The sequence below is a fragment of the Carlito syrichta genome, unplaced genomic scaffold, assembly GCF_000164805.1.
Source record: "Carlito syrichta isolate Samal-C Ts95f unplaced genomic scaffold, Tarsius_syrichta-2.0.1 Scaffold153578, whole genome shotgun sequence".
NCBI lineage: Eukaryota > Metazoa > Chordata > Mammalia > Primates > Tarsiidae > Carlito > Carlito syrichta.
The window spans coordinates 52,368-72,624 of NW_007097674.1; the positions used below are offsets into that span (position 1 = coordinate 52,368).

At 43.0% G+C, this 20,257-nt stretch overlaps 1 protein-coding gene across 1 annotated transcript in view; it reads left to right on the plus strand.

The window, feature by feature from the left end:
- Positions 1 to 7,606: 7,606 nt before the first annotated feature.
- Positions 7,607 to 20,257, plus strand: part of LOC103252075 (microtubule-actin cross-linking factor 1) — a 237,477-nt gene continuing 224,826 nt past the window's right edge. Inside the window, exon 1 of the mRNA XM_021708921.1 lies at positions 7,607 to 7,676. Within this exon, the coding sequence (XP_021564596.1) occupies positions 7,671 to 7,676 (6 nt within the window). The 5' untranslated portion in view covers positions 7,607 to 7,670. The remainder of the gene's footprint in view (positions 7,677 to 20,257) is intronic.

Sequence of the window (20,257 nt, forward strand, 5' to 3'; positions counted from 1 at the left end):
CCCACATAACCCCCAAAGTTTTACATGCAATGTTAGGTGGTTTATGAATACTCTCTCTCCAAACCTATCAATGTACTCTTGAGGTCTATGACATCTTAAGAAGCTATAATACAGAATGAAAAGAAAAGAGAGCTAAAGATGAGTAAAAATGTAAGGAATGAGCAGAAGAGAAGAAACAACCAAAGAAGGAGAAAAACTAGGGTAGAATGGAGTCTCAGATTCAAGAGGGAGAGTGGACTTAAAGATGAAGGAATGATCAGCAGTGTCTTCTGCTACAGAGAATTTAAACTATCCATAGTACTCAAACTATCCATTGGATTGGCAGTTAATGATAGTGGGGGTGCAGATTCAGTGACTTTGCGGGACTGGAAACAAGATCACATGGAGTAGAAGGCGATAAAGATGGGTCTGAGCGTTGTCATCATACTTGTTCAGGAGCCAAGAGGAAAGAACCAGTGGAGAGGGAGAAGTTGAAAATATACAGGTTAGGGAGTAATTGTTGGATTAGGTTTCCATGGAGAAAGGAAGAGGTGAGACCCAGATTTTAGGTGTAAGGACTAGACTGACCTAGGTTCTGAGGAGGGACATCTCTGCCAGTGAAACTAAAATAAAGAAAATTAGGGATAGGTATTGGTAGCACAGTGCTCAGACACATGTGATGGTGGTCTTAATAAAGTTGGAAACAAGTATTAAATCCTTCTAATTAAAGCCTTCTAATTTAGTCACCCCAGGTGGCTAATGAGCCATTGGTGCCTCAGGTGTTAAATCTAAGTATTAGATGGGCAGTTGGGCTCTCCACATCTGTGGAGCTGTTGGCAATGGGCAGTGAGCTCTCCCTTTTCAGTTCATAGCCTTTGGTGGGGCTGAGATGATAGGAAACATCAAAATGAACACTACCTTTTAAATTATTTTATTTTATTTTATGTATTTATTTATTTTGAGTTGGAGTCTCACTCTGTCATCCAGACTGGAGCGCTGGGCTCTGGCGATCCTTCCGCCTCAGCCTTCCAAGTAGCCGGAATTACAGGTATGCGCTACCACGCCTGGCTGATTTTTTGATTTATTGTAAAGATAAGGTCTCGCTGCCCAGGCGAGTCTCGAACCTGTGGTCTCAGGTAATCCACTCACCTCAGCCTCCCAAAGGCGTGGGATTACAGGCTGAGCCACCGAACCCGGCTTTTATTTTATTTTTGAATTGGAATCTCTATTCTGTCACCCAGGCTGGAGTGTAGTGGCACGTTCATGGCCACTGCAGCCTCGACCTGCTGGGCTCAGGTGATCCTTCTGCCTCAGCCTTCTAAGTAGCTGGACCCACAGGCGTGTGCCACCTTGCCCAGTTAATTTTTTTTTTGAGTCAGCGTCTCTCTGTTGCCCTGGCTGGAGTACAGTGACGCGCTCATGACCACCGCAGCCTCAACCTGCTGGGTTCAGGTGATCCTTCTGCCTCAGCCTTCTGAGTAGCTGGAACTACAGGTGTGCACTACTACACCCGGCTTATTTTTTGATTTATTGTAGAGACGAGGTCTCACCAAGTTGTCCAGGCTGGTCTCAAACTCCTGAGCTCAGACAATCTTCTCACCTCTGCCTTCCAAAGTGCTGGGATTATTGGCGTGAGCCACCTTGCCCAGCCAAACACTGCCTTTTTATAAACTGTTTTCCTCTCCTGTAATTGTACTTCCCGAGAGTTCTGTCTTTAGTATGAGGGAGAAAGATATTTGCTGGGCCTGAAATTACAGTAGGAATTTATGTATGGTGAACCACACTTAAAACTTACTTAATAGTTTGAAAGTCTGAGCTGTTATTCTGAAGGTCTGTGTAATCTTTAAGATTGCTTCTTCGCTTCCCTAATGAATTTCTCTACTAAGATATTAAGATATTAAATTGCAAGCTCTGCAATATTCTCTTATTTTGATTTTAAAAACAGGAAAGAACTATCGACATAGGATCCTGTAAAAGGATCCTACAATTTTTAGGGGCAAAGGAGTTCTATGAAAACCTTTTTCTGAAAAATTAATGGCTAAGGTCTAAGCAGGATAGCTAGTCTTGGGAAGGATAGCAAGTCTTGCCTTTAATAACTGTATTCAGAATAAGTACTTGGACCTCTTAAGACTTCCTGAATTGAAAATAAGTTTTTTAGCTTTTGGAGGGATGATTGATATGAGATCATCAGGTGAGTACATTATCTTCATGGAAGGGCTTGGTATATGAACAGAATAATTTATGGATAGTAAAATTAAAGACTTAATTGTGCTACTCACATCTTCAGGTCTAAAAGAAATGAGGCAGTGCACTAAAAATAAATCAATGAATTCCACCTCTTTAAAACACTCATTAGTTTAAAAGAATATCTGTTAATTTTTTCCTTTTTCATTTGCTTATTGCTTGACCTGTTACAAGCAAACATGTATAACTTTTTATAATAAAGGAAATTCTAAAAAAAAAAGAGAGAGAAAATATGTGTCTTCAGACTGAGAATTTTGTAAAATTAAAATCAGACTGTTCTTGGCTGTGAGGGTAATTAATAGAGTGAAACAGAGTGGATCTGGTATTGGTGAAAACATGGGCACAACTTTTAGTTAGCTCTAATTTTCCCATCATGGCTTCTTGTCCTAGCACACAAGTGATACTTATTGGGATATTGGGGTTTTTACATACTGAACTGAATTCTTGTAGGTAACTTGGTTCTGATTTCGTTTTGTGTGTTTCTTTAGTCTTTTAATCATACATCGGCCAATCAAGAAAGCTTTTGTTTCATTTTGTTTTTCAGGTCTTACTATGTAGAACTTTAGCTGTTAGAAGTTGTGGGAAATACAAAAAAAAAGCAAGGCATGATTTCTTTCTTCATTTTCTTCGCCAGGTAATAATGTCACTGGTGGCCGGGCATGGAAGCTTACACCTATAATCCCAGCACTTTGGGAGGCTAAGGTGAGAGGACTGTCTGAGCCTATGGGTTCAAGACCAGCCCGGGCAACTTAGCAAGACCTCATCTCTACAATAAAAATAAAAAAAATTAGCTGGGCATGGTGGCACATGCCTGTGCTTCCAGCTACTTGGAAGACTGAGGCAGAAGGATCACCTGAGCCCAGCAGGTTGAGACTGCAGTGGCCGTGAGCATGCCATAGCACTCCAGCCTGGGCAACAAAGTAGTGGCCATGGGCATGCCATAGCACTCCATCCTGAGCAACAAAGTGAAACTGACTTAAAAAAAAAATCACTAGTGATATAATAATAAGCATATTAAAAGTTCTGAACTTTATGTAATTATTTAAATGCTGATTGAGTAATTAGTCCAGTAAGTACCATAAAAATTTGAAGGACAAAGAGACTATTGAGAACAGGAGTTCTTAGGAAAGGCAGCCAGAGTAATTTTTCTCAGATATAAATCTGATCATGTCATTCTCCAATTTAAAATCTTTTAATGCTACCGCTTACCTATAGGATAAAGTTTGGGCTCATTAGCTTCTCATGAAAGGTCATGATTTGGCCTGTCCCGTCCTACTGAGTTTTAAGTATCACCGCTACCTAATAAACACCTGTCTTTCAACCATTCTTTTTTTTTTTTTTTTTGAGTTGAAGTCTCACTCTGTCGCCCAGACTAGAGTGCAGTGGCATGCTCCCGGCCACCGCAGCCTCGACCTGCTGGGCTCCGGTGATCCTTCCGCTCAGCCTTCCAAGTAGCTGGAACTACAAGCATGTGCTACCACGCCTGGCTAATTTTTTTTTGATTTATTGTAGAGATGAGGTCTTGCCAGTTTCCCAGGCGGGTCTCGAACCCACGGACTCAGGCAATCCACTCACCTTGGCCTCCCAAAGCGTGGGATTACAGGCTGAGCCACTGAGCCCAGCTTCAACCATTTTTAATTCTGTGCAGTTCTCTGGACGTAAGCTTTTTCTTGTCTGCATGAGTTAGCATTAGCTGTAACTTCATGTAGCAACTTTGGCCTTCCCTTCTTTTTCTGGCTAACTTATATTCCTCTTTTAAGGCTAGTTAGTCATTCCTCTGGGAAACTTTTATAAACCCCCTATATTTCCAGTCTACCCTCTTCTGTTACAGCACCTAACAAACTGCATTGAAGTTGTTTCTCTTCTTTGCTATACCATAATCTCTTTTAAAGATAGGGACTGTGACTCCATATTTCTGTTGCCAGAGTCAAAAGGGCCCTAGGTCCTTAATAAAGATTTATGTAAAGATTAAGTGAGCAAATGAATGAACTGGATTTTAAAAAATACAAAGCATTCAGAGATGCAGAGAGGAAGAGAAGTAGCCTGCTATGAAAGGAAAATGAATAGTATGAGCAAAGTGTCAGTGATTTAAATGAGACTATAGTAGGAAACTGATTCTGACTGAGTTGGCAGATGACACGGGCTTGGAAAGAATGATGAAGATGTTGGGTAACTGAATCAGCATCTAAATAGATCAAAACATGTTGGAATGATAATGGTCAAATCTTTTTTTGTTTTTTTTTTTGAGTTGGGAGTCTCACTCTGTCGCCCAGGCTGGAGTGCAGTGGCACGTTCACGGCCACTGCAGTCTCGATCTGCTGGGCTCAGGTGATCCTTCCACCTTAGCCTTCCAAGTAGCTAGAACTACAGGTGTGAGCCGCCATGCCCGGCTAATTTTTTGATTTATTGTAGAGACGAGGTCTCTTCAAGTTGGCCAGGCTAGTCTCGAACCCCTGGTCTCAGGCAGTCTTCTGTCTCAGCCTTCCAAAGTGCTGGGATTACAGGCTTGAGCCACTGTGTCCAGCAGTGGTCAAATCTAATAAGAATCCTTGCAAGACTATATTAAGTGAAAGATAGATTAGATTTTTAAGTCTAATAATAAAAATCCTAATAGTCCCAAATTAGAGCCAGTAGGTAGAATTTATAAGAAAGCAGATTATCAAACTTTATAGGACTATTTAATTGGTATATTGCCATATGAGTTATTGAATTTTCTATTATTTTAAATTTTAAGTATCAAGAATGATGTATGGGCCAGGCACAGTGGCTCAAGCCTATAATCCCAGCACTTTGGGAAACGGAGGTGAGAGGATTGCCTGAGCCCACAGATTCGAGACCAGCCTGGGCAACATGGTGAGACCTTGTCTCTACAATTGAAAAATTAGCTGGGTGTGGTAGCACATACCTGTAGTTCTGGCTACTTGGAAGGCTGAAGAGGAAGGATTGCATGAGCCCAGCAAATCAAGGCTGTGGTGGCGGGGAGCATGCCAGTGCTCTCCAGCCTAGGTGACAAAGTGAGATCCCTACTTAAAAAAAAAAAAGGATGATGTATGGAAGATTCAGGCAGACCTTTTCTTTTTTGAGTCAGAGTCTCATTCTGTCACCCAGGCTGGAGTCCAGTGGCCCGCTCATGGCCACCGCAGCCTCGACCTGCTAGGCTCAGGTGATCCTTCTGCCTCAGCCTTCCAAGTAAGTGGAACTACAGGCCTAAGCCACCATGCTCAGCTAATTTGTTGATATATTATAGAGACAAAGTCTCACCAAGTTGCCCAAGCTGGTCTCGAATCCCTGGGCTCAGGCAATCCTCTGGCCTTGGCCTCCCAAAGTGCTGGGATTATAGACGTGAACCACTGTGCCTGGCATGGAGAGACCTTTCTACCCTTAGCATGTGATTGTTATTGAAGGGATTTATGTATCAGTAAGGAATTAGACTAGCTAATTTCTAGGGTTCATTTCTTAGTTCTGTGGTCTGTAGTAGGACCATAAATTGTTCCTTGCAAAGCGGGAAAGGATTCAGGACTGGAAAGAAGAATGCGAAGATAAAATGAGAGACAAAGATAAAGGAGTGCTTATTGAATAACTACAAACTCAGAAAAGTAAGTAGATTAGTGTATTCACCTGGGATGGAGAGCAAGCACTGGCATTGTTTGAAGTGGCACTATGTGGCTTTTACTAAGGGATCAGTAAGAAGAAAATAATTAGGCAGTGGAGAGAGAGAATCTAGCTAAAGCTTGTGTGAATTACTAGTGAACCATATTTATATACTTCTGAAGCTTTTTTCTGAAATGTTCTCTGACTTTGAAAAGAAATGCAAGAGTCAAGCAATGGTGGTAAATTTAGAATTGGAGATTGTCATGGTAAATGTTAATATAATGGCACAAGGTTAAGCAGGTGAGAGTTCCTGGGGAATTAGTGAGGATAGCTTTGAATTGTCTGGCATAGACTGGGATAATCCCAGCTGTTTTTAATGAAACAGGTGCAATAAGAATGGAGTGATTGAAAGTTGAGAATGATTGGGGGTATGGGAGATTGATTAAAGTGACTGCTAGCTAAATAGGTGTGTTTGGGGAAGGAATATGTTCCAAGATGTGGCAGTGTGGTGGCTGGACAGGAATTAGAGATGAAGGTCAGTGGAGTCATGTAGGCAAGTAGGCTCAGATGCATAGTAAACATATATGTTGACATATATGTGAAAATAATAAATGTGAACTAAGTCGTCAGGGAAGGTTAAGGTAGATTTGCCATGTGGAAGGTGATGGGCAACAGGGCATGGACAATGACAAGATGGTTTGAGCAAGATAGAGGATGGTGTGGGCTTCCAATAAATAGAAAAGGAGCAGGGCTGATGGCTCAGTGGTCTGAAAGTGGCTTTGGGGAATTGACAGGAGTGGGAGAAACTGAGTCCTCTGCAGGAGAGGGCCTCTGTGGATCAGTCACTGTCAAGTATTGACACTCATGTTGCTGTTAAAGACGTGAAAAAAAATTGAGAAAGGAGAGGCATTTGCCTCTGTAAGACTTAGGAGAAGGAAAGGAGGGAAGAGATGTACAGTGGGGGTAAACTAGGCAGCTTTGAGTGTTTGACTCGCTAGTAGTGACTGGTGAGGAAATTGAAATGAAGGAAGTACTGGGGTAGGAGAGGGAGAAGCAATGCTCAGACAGACTGGTGCTTGAAGAGTGAGTTATTATTTTTATTTTGAGTTAGAGTCTCATTCTGTTGCCCAGTCTTGAGTGCAGTGGCATGCTCACCACCACTGCAACCTTGACCTGCTGGACTCAGGTGATCCTTCCACCTCAGCCTTCCAAGTAGCTGGAACCACAGGCATGCGCCACCACACTCGGCTAGTTTTTTGATTTATTGTAGAGATGAGGTCTCGTCAAGTTGCCTGGGCTGGTCTCAAACCCGTGGGCTCAGGAAATCCTTTCACCTCAGCCCCTCAAGGTGCTGGGATTATAGGTGTGAGCCACTGCACCTGGCCAAAGTGTGAGATTTAACCACTGCAGTATGAGTATCCCAAATGCCAAGGCCACCCCCCACCACCCCTTCTGTTGGTGATATTTACAGCATTGGCTCTTTGGAGCTTGTTGTGAGGGAAGTGGGGACTCACTCTGCTTCCTACTGTGCTCAACTTATCTTGCCATTACTTTGCCATGACATGATTTTTGAGGCATGTGATGATTCTGTGTAATCTGTAAAGTGACAGCATGATCAAAGCTGAAAAAGTTTAGATAGGCTAAAACTTCCTAACAAGAAGTCACTGTCCCATGTTTCTGTGGTCAAAATCAACCTTTTTAAATGGTCCTAGAGAAAATGGGATATGGTTAGGGCAGGGATATGTGAACTTATTGCCTGGATAGCACTAAGCCAGTGCCTTCTCTGTGTTTTCTTTATAGATGAACGGGACCGGGTTCAGAAGAAAACGTTCACCAAGTGGGTCAACAAGCACTTGATGAAGGTGGGACCCCTTCGTATATGCTGCCTCAGCACCACTCTCTGCCCTCATCAGGATCTGTCAATCCCTCTTTCAGATGGTTCAAATTATTTACTATGTGTTCAAATCTACACATGTGACTGTCTTTCCTTTTTGTGTATGTGTGTGTGTTGGAGTCTCACTCTATCACCCAGACTGGACTACTGGCCACTGCAGCCTCGACCTGCTGGGCTCCAGCAATCCTTCCGTCTCAGCCTTCCAAGTAGCTGAAACTACAGCCGTGTCCTGCCACGCCTGGCTAATTTTTGATTTATTGTAGAGATGAGGTCTCGCCAAGTTGCCCAGGTGGGTCTCGAACCTGCAGGCTCAGGCAGTCCACTCACCTCAGCCTCCCAAAGCGCTGGGATTATAGGCTAAGCCACCCAGCCCAACTGTATTTAAAACTAATACAGTTTTAATACACCCAACTGTATTTAAAACTAATACAGTTATAACAATGTAGAGACTTGTACTGATCTATTTCTTGGTGAGAATAGTTTTATGTGCCTTTACATCAGAAGGCAGAAGTTTTGTTATTGTTTTTGTTTTGTTTTTGAGTCAGGGTCTCACTCTGTTGCCCAGACTAGAGTGTGTGGTATAATCAAGGCCACCACAGCCTCGACCTGCTGTGCTCAGGCAATTCTTCCACTTCACCCTTCCAAGTAGCTGGAACTACAGGCACATATCACCATGCCCAGCTAATTATTTTGTTTTATTGTAGAGATGTGGTCTCACCAAGTTGCCTAGGCTGGTCTCAAACCCATGGGCTCAGGCAGTCTTCTTACCTCGGCCTCCCAAAGTGCTGGGATTATAGGTGTGAGCCACCATGACTGGCCTTATAAATTATTTTATATGCCCTTTTTTGTTTTTATTTTTTAATATGATTACTATAGATGGACAGGATAGTGGGGATTTTCTCTATCTTGCTCTTTTTAAAATTTATTTGGAGTCTTACTCTGTCACCCAGGCTGGAGAGCAATGGCACGCTCATGGCCACTGCAACCTTGACCTGCTAGGCCCAGGTGATCCTTCTGCCTCAGAACTCCAAGTGGCTGAAACTATAGGCATGTGCCACCACACTTGGCTAATTTTTTGATTTATGGTAGAGACAAGGCTCGCCAAGTTGTCCAGGCTGGTCTCGAACCCCAGGGTTCAGGCAATCCTCTCACCTTGGCCTCCCAAAGTGCTGGGTTTATAGGTGTGAGCCACTGCACCTGGCTTCTCTTTCTCTTAAAGTGCATGAATCTTAAATGTTTTCTTTGACGAATTTTACTACCATGCAGTTTAAGATACAGAACATCTCCAGGATGGTTAGTGTTAGGGAATATTTTATTATTATTATTATTATTATTATTGTAAGTAGTAGAGAAACCAGAGCAGGAACAGGTTAAGACCCATCTACGGATAAACAGTATGAAAACAGAGTCTTTGAGTTATAATAATTATTATTGCTCTGAGTAAAGTCGCCAGTAATGTCTTAATTGCCATATCCATTGGCCTAAGTTTGTCTTTTTCTTATTTAATATCTCTGTGGCATATGATACTGCTGTCTACTCCTTGAAACCATCTCTTAAGTTGACTTCTAGGGCACTGCTTTTTCCTGAATTACCTCTTCCCTCTGTGAATGCCTTTTTTCTGCCTCTTCCACTGGCTTTTCTCCCTCTGACTCTTCCACGTTTATGTTCCCCAGGTTCCTAACGTTGTCATTTTCTTATTTGCTATATATGTTCTTCTCAAGCAGTCTCATCCATTTTTGGCACAGATATTGTTTGGTTGCTTGAATTGCAAAGAAGCACGGGTACATATTGATACAGGAAGATCTCACAGAATCTGAGGTCTAGATGTAGCTGGGCTTTATGAAAACTAAATAATTACTAGATATCTACTTTCTCATTCTTTTTTTGGTAACGCCTTGTGTTTCTTCACTTTTACTTCTGTCTGTGTGCCTCCTCCATTCACTTCTCTGCATTCCTCCCATAGGTATGAGTGAGCCACAGTGGTTGTCCCTCAAATTGTGATGTAAACCCCTGAGTTCATGTGACTCCAAAGGCACAAACACAGAAACTGATTGGCTGGTGCTTTCTTTTCCTCCATGGGTCTGTTGTCTATCTGTAGTTCAGTAAACTGTGGTCAGTGAGACGGTTACATTACTCTCTAGGGCCCCTGTTTAATGGGTACTGCAGGTGAGGGTGGTTTTCACACTATAAGATCTGGATGAGGAGGCAGAGACAGTCTTTTTCTGCATTCTTGCCTCTGCCAAAGACCTGTTTCTCAAAGTGTACTTGACATGTTCGTCTGGAGGTTACCCAAGCATACCTTATTTTTAACACATCCCAAATTTTTACATATTTTCTTTCTTTCTTTTTTGAGTTGGAGTCTCACTCCGTCGCCCAGACTGGAGTGCAGTGGCACGCTTCCGGCCACTGCAGCCTCGACCTGCTGGGCTCTGGCGATCCTTCCACTTCAACCTTCCAAGTAGCTGGAACTATAGGCGCGCGCTACCATGCCCAACTAATTTTTTGATTCATTGTAGAGATGAGGTTTCACCAAGTTGCCCAGGTGGGTCTCGAACCCGCAGGCTCAGGCAGTCCACTCGCCTCGGCTGGGATTACAGACTGAGCCACCAAGCCCGGCCAAATATTTTCACTCATGTAGCTAGTTGTCCAAGTTAGGAACCTAGAGTCACATTTGGTTCAGTAGTGCCAACAATCTCTTCCTTGTTACTACGTCCAGACAGTCTTATATCTCAGAAAGATTGCTTGCAGACTGGGTGTGATGGCTCACCCCTATAATCCCAGAACTTTGGGAGGCCAAGGGAGGAGGATCACTTGAGACCAGGAGTTCAAGAATAGAGTGGGCAACATAGTGATACTCCACCTTTACTGAAAAAAAATACTAGCCAGTCATAGTGGCACATGCCTATAGCCAAGTACTTGGGAGGCTAAGGCAAGGGGATTGCTTGGGCCTAGGAGTTTGAGGCTGTAGTAAGCCATGACTGCACCACTACATTCCAGCCTGGGTGATAAAGTGAGACCCTGAGACCTTATCTCTTGTGGGGGGCTAGGGTGGAGATTGCTTATATCTATCTGTCTTCTCCATCTCTTATCACCTCTGCTCTTATCCAGGGCCTCACCATCTCTTATTTTGAATACTATAATAGTTTCCCAACAAAGTTTTTTTTAATAACAATGATAATGACAATAGTAGTAATTATATATTGAGGGCTTCCTATAAATTAGACATTCTATACTAAGTCCTTTACATGGATTATCTCATTTATTCTTTCAGTGACCTTATGCTATAGGTTCCATTAATATCCCCATTTTATTATTGGGGAAAATGAGGTTTATAGAGGGTAATTTGTTCAAGGTCACACTGCTAGAAAGAGGTAAAATTGAAAGTTTAGAAGTCAGGCAGACTAAAGCCTAGAACCTGTTTGGGTTTTTTTTTTTGAGTAGAAGTCTCACGCTGTCACCCAGGCTGGAGTCCAGTGGCATGCTCATAGCCACTGCAGCCTCAACCTGCTGGGCTCGGGTGATCCTTCTGCCTTAGCCTTCCAATTAGCTAGAACCACAGGTATGTGCCACCATTCCTGGCTAATTTTAAAAATTTGTTGTAGTGATGAGGTCTCACCAAGTTGTCCAGGCTTGTCTCGAACCCCTGGGTTCAGGCAATCCTCTCACCTCTGCCTCTCAAAGGGCTGGGATTGCAGGTATGAGCCATCATGCCTGGCTGAACCTATACTCTTAGCCTATGCAGTACTGACTTGTGGTTGCTGCCCACCTTTTCAGGCTCATAGCACCGAATTCCCTTCATATCTTAAGCTCTTGCCAAGCTATGTGCCATGTTATTTTATGAACCTATCTTTGCTCATACTCCTCCCTCTGCTTAGAATACCTTCCCTAAGTGTTAGTTCTCTAACACCAACTTAACACCTCATAAATAAATATTCTTCTGACTCTTCTGTGTGGAATTGACTACCCTTTTCTTTGTGCCCCTCACTGTACTCCTTATGCACTTCTCTTATAGCAACCAAAGCATTTATATACACTCTGTATCTTTCTGCTAGATTATAACTTGAAGGCAGATATTGTGTCTTACTTTTTATAGTGTCAGGACAAAGAAGAAAGGGAGAAGGATGAGGAGGAAAAAAAACAGCATTTCCTTCTGTAAATTCCTCCAAAGACTGCCTAACTCAGTCATGATACAAAGTCCTTCACCATCTGGTTCCAACCTACCTGTCCAGCTTCATTTTCGTGCACCTCTTTTTCTTGTGTAGCCTGTGCTGTAGCCACATGAGACAACTCATTGTTCTGTGAACATCCTGTACTTTTACACCTCTTTGTTTATTTATTCCATTCTTCCTAGAATGCATATCCCAGCTTCCTCTGTCTAGGTATCGCCCACTTACCATTCAAAGACCAGCTCCAGTATCACCTTCCTGAGACTCTGACTGCCATTCTTCAGACTAAATCAGTTGCAACTCAACCTAATTTCTTACTGCTTTGAAGAGATGCCTGAGTGTTCACACATCTGTGCCCCCTGTTAGAATACTCCTTGAGGGTTGTGACTGTGTTGGGCTGCTTTCTCTGTTAAGTACTGCAAAACGAGCATGAGAGGGATCCAATAAGTATTTGTTACCTTAACTAGATATTTCAACAGTTGTATATTTTATTTATGTATTTATTTCAAGTCAAAATCTCACTCTGTCACCCAGGCTGGAGTGCAGTGGCAAGATCACAGGTCACCAGGTCACCACAGCCTTGACCTCTTGGGCTTAGGCAATCCTTTCACCTTAGCCTTCGAAGTAGCTGGGACTACGGGTACATGCCACCAGACCCATCTCATTTTAAAAATTTTTTTATAGAAATGAGATATCAGCCAGGCCTGATGGTTGAGCCTGTAATCCCAGTGCTTTGGGAGGCTAAGGTGAGTGGATTGCCTGAGCCCGTGGGTTCAAGACCTGCCTGGGCAACTTGGCGAGACCTCATCTGTACAATAAAATAAAAAATTAGGTGGGCATGATAGCACACGCCTGTAGTTCCAGCTACTTGGAAGGCTGAGGCGGAAGGATCACTGGAGCCCAGTAGGTCACGACTGCGGTGGCCGGGAGCGTGCCACTGCACTCCAGTCTGGGTGACAGAGTGAGTCTCCAACTCAAAAATAAATAAATAAATAAATGAGATATCACTATGTTGTCCAGGCTGGTCTCGAACTCCTGAACTCAAGCATCTTCTACCTTGGCCTTCCAAAGTGCTAGAATTACAAGTGTAAGCTTCTATGCCCGGCCTCAGTAGTGTTTTATAGCTTATGAAGCACATTCTTATCTGATTTGATCCTTACAATAACCCTGAAGGAGGTAATGGTATTTTATCCTCTCAGGATAAAAACAGCTAAAAATAGTGAGGATTAGAGGGGTAAGGTGACTTTGCCAAGATTATAAATCTAGTGAGGAATGAAGTTAAAAATCAATCATGAGTCTTTTTTTTTTTTTTGGAGTTGGAGTCTGTCTCTGTCACCCAGGCTGGAGCATGCTCATGGCCACTGCAGCCTCGAATTACTGGACTTAGGCGATCCTTCCACCTGAGCCTTCCAAGTAGCTGGAATTATAGGCACGTGCCACCACCTCCGGCTAATTTTTTGATTTATTGTAGAGACAGTGTCTCGCCAAGTTGTCCAGGCTGGTCTTGAATCTCACCTTGGCCTCCTAAAGTGCTAGGATTACAGACGTGAGCCACTGCTCCTGGCTCAGTCATGAGTCTTCTGATCAAAAGTATTTGTCCTTTTTGCAATACATGTCCCCAACTTACACTTTCATATCTTGTCTCTAACAGTTGGAAGAACTAAATTGATTCTGCCTCAAGGTTGTCCCCTAAACTCTGTAGTTGAACTGCAATGCTCTGGCTCCCTGCCACTTATTTGTAGCTGATGTTGCCTGTTGGACCTCTGCCTCAGTGCTGGGTGATGACAGGAGGCCAAGGGAGGGAGAAACTGGAGAAACACATCATAGCATTGTTAGAAACTGAAGGCCAGCCAGAACTTTATTTAAATGCTTGACTATTTTTCATCCCTTCTCAGGCCCCAAGCCTTACAGGTCCAACGGCATTTGTTCATTTTAGGGCATTTCAGGGAGAGATTCACTGCTAATCAGAATAATTGCTCTGAGTTGGAATTCTTTGTTGTTTTTTTGTTTTGTTTTGAGTTGGAGTCTTACTCTGCCTAGACTGGAGTGCCATGGTGCAGTCTATGGCTCACCACAGCCTTGACCTCCTGGATTCAGGTGGTCTTCTGCCTCAGTCTCCCTAGTAGCTGAGACTACAGGCATATGCCACCATGCCTGGTTAATCTTTTACTTTTTTGGAGAGACAGGTCTCGCTATGTTGCTTAGGCTGATCTCAAACTCCTGGACTCAAGCAACCCTTCCACCTTGGCCTTCCAAAGTGCTGGGATTACAGGCATGAGCCACCATGCCTGGCCTAGAATTCTTTGAATTTTGGATTGAGAATTAGGGATTAAGATTTGTTTTTTGCAACTCAAGCATCCTTTGCTTCATTTCCCAAGTACACCAACATTAATACTGTCTTTGGCAGGTAAGAAGAAAACCAACCAAGTCTCCCAATTTCTAAATGAAAACCCAGGAAAAACCAATATTTAATCTAGCAGATGGAGCAGTTCTTTCCATTTTTACTTGTGTATGCAATCTAGGCATTCCTGGCCTTCCTGGAATTTTAGGTAAAATTTCCAGATATACCAGCAAAAGTTTCAAACTCCAATTTTTGGCTAAAGTTCACAACTTTACTGTCTTTTTAAGGCTCTCAAGTTGAACACACGGTACCACTGATTCCAAATATTCACTCCTGTGCATCTTCTGCTGTGGCAACATGAGATAATTCACTGCGTCCCGTGTGGATTTTCATACCTCTTTGCTTATTCAATTTCTGTGGGAAGTGTCAGAAGGAGTCTGGCCTTGGAGTTGACTGTAGTCATTTAGTGCTGATTAGATGCTAAGGAAAGAACTGTTGCCTTTGTTGCCTAAGTGTGAGCATAGGGTAGACATCTGTGACTGTCTCTGCTGGGACGTGATTTTTCAAGACTTCATTTCACTCTCAATGCATCTCAGTCCTACATTTGGTCCTGCATTTGGATTTGGGCTTTACTCTGCATTTTGTACTCCTTATACCTAAGTGCCTGCTTATTTAGGTGAAGCTGCCTTTTGTAGATTTCAGAATTATCCTTATTCTTTTTTTTTTTTTTTTTTTGGAAACAGAATCTTACTCTGTTGCTCAGGCTGGAGTGCAGTGGCAGGCTCACGGCCACCGCAACCTTTACCTGCTAGGCTCAGGCCATCCTTCCGACTCAGCCTTCCAAGTAGCTGAAACTACAGGCATGCGCCCCCATGCCCGGCTGATTTTTTGATTTATTGTAGTGATGAGGTCTCACCAAGTTGCCCAGTCTAGTCTGGAACCTCCGGGCTCAGGCAGTCCTCTCATCTTGGCCTCCAAATGTGCTGGGATTATAGGCATGAGCCACCATGCCAGCCAATTTAGAGAACTCTTAAAGCAGAGAGACAATAGAAGTTTTATCTGCAAAGAGCCTCACAGTTTGTTCCCTTCTCTCATTCTGCTTACTCAAACAGGGATTCCCAACGTCCACTTTTATTCCCCACATTTGATCAGAGTTCTTTTCAGAGGAAAAGTCTAGCACAACTGTAATCTGTTTTTTTAGTGTTAGGCTTTTCCTTGAAGACAACTGGTCAGTAAATCAATCTGGAATTCCCCTTTTATAGTTTAGAGATCTATCAATTCAGAAACCGTTTTTGTTTTTGAGTTAGAGTTTCACTCTGCCACCCAGGATGGAGTGCAGTGGCACGATTACCACTACCACAGCCTCAACCTGCTGGGCTCAGGCAATCCTTCCACTTTAGCAATCCAAGTAGCTGGGACTACAGGCATGCACCACCATGCCTGGTTAATTTTTTTAAAAAAATTTAATTGTAGGCACAAGGTCTCGCCATGTTGCCCAGGCTAGTCTCAAACTCCTGGACTCAGGCAGTCCTCTTGCCTTTCCCTCCTAAAGTACTAGGATGAGGCATGAGCCACCCACACTGGGCCAGAAATCCATCTGAAGTTACTAGGCTTGTTCTCATTTTCCCTGTACCTTTTTTTGAAAGATATATTTTATTTTAAAGATTCTTTTCTCTTTTAACACTTTCTCCTCTGGCTGGGTGTTGTGGCTTGCGCCTATAAACCCAGCACTTTGGGAGGTGGAGGGGAGAGGATTGCCTCATCCCAGGGTTCAAGTCCAGCCTGGACAACTTGGCCAGACCTCACCTCTACAGTAAATCAAGAAATTAGCCGAGTGTGGTTAGCATGCGCCTGTGATTCCACCTACCTGGAAGGTTGAGGTGGAAGAATTACCTGAGCCCAGCAGGTTGAGGATGCAGTGGCCATGAGTGTGCCACTGCACTCCAGCCTGGGTGATAATGAGACTCCAACTCAAAAAATAAAATAAAGTAAAATAAAACTTTCTCCTCTGACCTGTTTATTGCTCTTCAACATAATTTGGATCGAGGAAATTGAGCTCCTTGTATTTCCTTTTAATAGTTTGAGGAAAGCTTTTCTAGATGAGGTTTTCGCAGGTATCAAAGGATACTACGTGACAGTTCTTGTGTGTGTGTGTGTGTGTGTGTGTGTGGAGGGGGTTTCTCATATTCTTTGAAATTGTTGATAATTTGTCATTTTGGCCCCTCAAGCATTATGGAAGTCTTGTGAAGGGAAAGAACACAATTTGGAGTCAGTGGTCTGGACTCAGCCCTGATACTTCCCAGCTAAAGGATCTTACATAGGTTATTTAACTTCTCTAGGCAGAGTTTTCTCATCTGTAAATTGAGAATATTAGAGTTAGGTAATCTTTAAAGTTCCTTTGGGCTTAGATTCTGATTCCAAGCCCTTAAGTGTAGTTTATTCCCTTTGTTAAAGCCACTCAGAAATTGGAGGAAGCTGTTTATTTTTTCATAGCTTTAAACTAGTCTTTAAAAAAACTGGGAGAGCAGAGCTCTCCTTGGCTTTTCAGGGAAGATTGTACTTGGTCTCTCAAAAGTTAATTATTCACTAGTTTTTAAAAATGGCTTTATTGAGATTTAATTCACATATCACACAAGCCACCCATTTAAAGTATACAGCATAGTGACTTTTAGTATGTTTAGAGTTATGCAACCATCATCACAATCAATTTTAGAACATTTTCATTGCCCCAGAAGTAAACCCTAACCCCATACACTCCCTCCAGCCCTAGGTAAGCACTAATCTACTTTCTGTCTCTACATATTTGCCTATTCTGGATAGTCCATATAAATGGAATCATATAATATGCAGTCCTTTATAAAACTGACTTCTAGTCAGGCTTGGTGGCTCAGCCTGTAACCCTGCACTTTGGGAGGCTGAGGTGAGTGGATTGCCCGAGCCTGTGGGTTCGAGACCTGCCTGGACAACTTGGCGAGACCTCATCTCTACAATAATTCAAAAAAATTAGCCGGGCATGGTAGCATGCGCCTGTAGTTCCAGCTACTTGGAAGGCTGAGGCGGAAGGATCGCCGGAGCCCAGCAGGTCGAGGCTGCGGTGGCCGGGAGTGGCCACTGCATTCCAATCTGGGCGACAGAGTGAGACTCCAACTCAAAAATAAAATAAAGTAAAGTAAAGTAAAATAAAAACTGACTTCTTTCACTTAGCATACTGTTTCAAGATTTACCTACAGTGTGGCATGTATAAAATACTTTTATTTTTATTACCAAATAATATTCCATCGTCTAGATACACAACATTCAAATTGATAGAAATTTGATTATTTTCACTTTTTGGCTATTATGAACAATGCTGCTTGGACATTCACTTATAAGTGTTTATCTGGACATGTTTTCGGTGTTCTTGAGTTATATACCTAGGAGAAGAATTGCCGGGTCATATGTTAACTTGTGTTTGCCCTTTTGAGGAACTGTCAGATTGTTTTCCAAAGCAGATGCACCATTTTACATCACTACCAGCAGTATAAGAGGGTTCCATTTCTCTGCATCCTTGCTAAACTTTATTGTCTGTCTTTTTTTTATTTTTATTATAGCCATATTAGTGAATATGATCACTGTGGTTTTGATTTATATTTTTTCATATGGCTAATGATGTTGTACATCTTTTCATGTGTTTATTAACCATTTATATATCTTCTTTGGAGATATTTACTTTTTTTTTTTTTAATTGGATCCTCACTCTGTTGCCCAGACTGGAGTGCAGTGGCATGCTCCCGGCCACCACAACCTCCACCTGCTGGGCTCTGGCCATCCTTCCGCCTCAGCCTTCCAAGTAGCTGTAACTACAGGTGCGCTACCATACCTGGCTAGTTTTTGATTTATTATAGAGATGAGGTCTCGCCAAGTTGCCCGGGCAGGTCTCAAACCCGCAGGCTCAGGCAATCCATTCACCTCAGCCTCCCCAAATGCTGGGATTACAGGCTGAGCTACCAGCCCAGCCATATTTACCAATTTTGACAGTGATTTTCTCAGGGAGTGCAAACAGGTGAGGCCCTGGATAGCTGCAGTTTTTCATTCATCTTATTTGTTGACAGAATAGCATTATTTGTTAGAAATAAAATCTGTATTGTTGATTCATAAACGCTCTTGCTGTACTTGGCTGCCTCTAAAACTTTTGACGCTTAGTCCATTGGTCTAAGAGATTTGTGGAAAGCTTTACAGACAAATTAGTATGTGTAGAAGAGATAAAGACTGTAGAATGAGGCAGACCTGGATTTGATGGGCCTGGTCATTTACTAGCTATGTGATTTGGGGGATGTTGTTAAGCCCTCCAGATCTCATTTCTACATCTGAAAAATGTCTGACATAGAAGCGCCTAGTAAATGTTAGCTAGTTCTTTATGCTTTTTTTTTTTTTTTTTTTTTTTGAGTTGGAGTCTCACTCTGTCACCTAGGCTAGAGTACAGTCACGGCCACCACAGCCTCAACCTTCTGGGCTCAGGCGATCATTCTTCCTCAGCCTTCCAAGCAGCTGAAACTACAGGCGCACACTACCACGCCTGGTTTATTTCTTCATTTATTTTAAAGACGAGGTCTCATCAAGTTGCCCATGCTGGTCTTGAACCCCTGAGCTCAGACAGTCCTCTCGCCTCGGCCTCCCAAAGTGCTGGGATTACAAACTTGAGCCACTGAGCCCAGCTTTTCTGTTTTCTTGAGACAAGATCTCACTCTGCCTTCCAGGCTGGAGTGTAGTAGCACGATCATAGCTTGATCATGCAACTTCAAACTCGGACTCAAGCAATCCTCCTGTCTGTAGCTGTGTACCACCATGCATGGCTAATTTTTTTGTTCTTTTTTGTAGAGATAGGATCTTGCTGTGTTGCCCAGGCTGGTCTCAGAGTCCTAGCCTCAAGTGATCCTCTCACCTCGGCCTCCCAAAGTGCTGGGATTACTGGCATAAGCCATCACATGGACCTCTTTACCCTTCTTTAGGAAGAGCTATGTCTAATATATTTTAGGAACAGTCTGTTGTTTTTCTGCAATTGAATATTTTCCAGGTTCAGGGAGGGGATCTCTCTATATTCTCTTCTCTGATTACTTCTGTCTATATCTCTTTGTTTTGTTTTCATAGTTACTTGGTTATTATAGTCAGACAAAAATTGAGAGGCATAATGAGCTACTTCTCATCTAAACTTTTGTTTGTTTGTTTTTGTTTGGTTTTTTGTTTTTTTGAGTTGGCGTCTCACTCTGTCGCCCAGACTAGAGTGCACTGGCCGCTCCCGGCCACCACAACCTTGACCCGCTGGGCTCCGGCGATCCTCCCACCTCAGCCTTCCAAGTAGCTGGAACTACAGGCATGTGCTACCACACCCGGCTAATTTTTAATTTTTATTGTAGAAATGAGGTCTCGCCAAGTTGCCCAGGCGGGTCTCGAACCCGCAGACTGAGGCAATCCATTCACCTCAGCTTCCCAAAGGCGCGGGATTATAGGCTGAGCCACCGAGCCTGGCTTCTGTAATGTTTAATATCCTGTTGATAGCATGATCTCACTTGGTCCTCAAAGCCCTACTATAAATTATTTAAATAATTATTCATGGTTCACTCTCAATTTTTTATACCCTGTGTTCAAGTCTCATCTATCAGAAATATTGTTGCCATTTAAGTTAGTTGTCCCCTCTCTCTCTTTTTTTTTTTTGAGTTGAAGTCTCACTCTGTTGCCCAGGCTAGAGTGCAGTGACATGCTCATGGCCACCACAGCCTTGACCCAGGGACTCAGGCGATCCTTCTACCTCAGCCTCCAAGTAGCTGAAACTACAGGTGTGCACCACCGTGCCCGGCTAATTTTGTTTTTTATTGTAGAGACGAGGTCTCACCAAGTTGCCCAGGCTGGTCTCGAACCCCTGGTCTCAGGCAGTCCTCTCCCAAAGTGCTGGGCGTGCAGGCATGAGCTACCGTGCCCAGCCCTTCTTCTTAATCCTTAATTGACTCTTTTTTTTCTTTTCTTTTTTTTTTTTTTGAGTTGGAGTCTCACTCTGTTGCCCAGGCT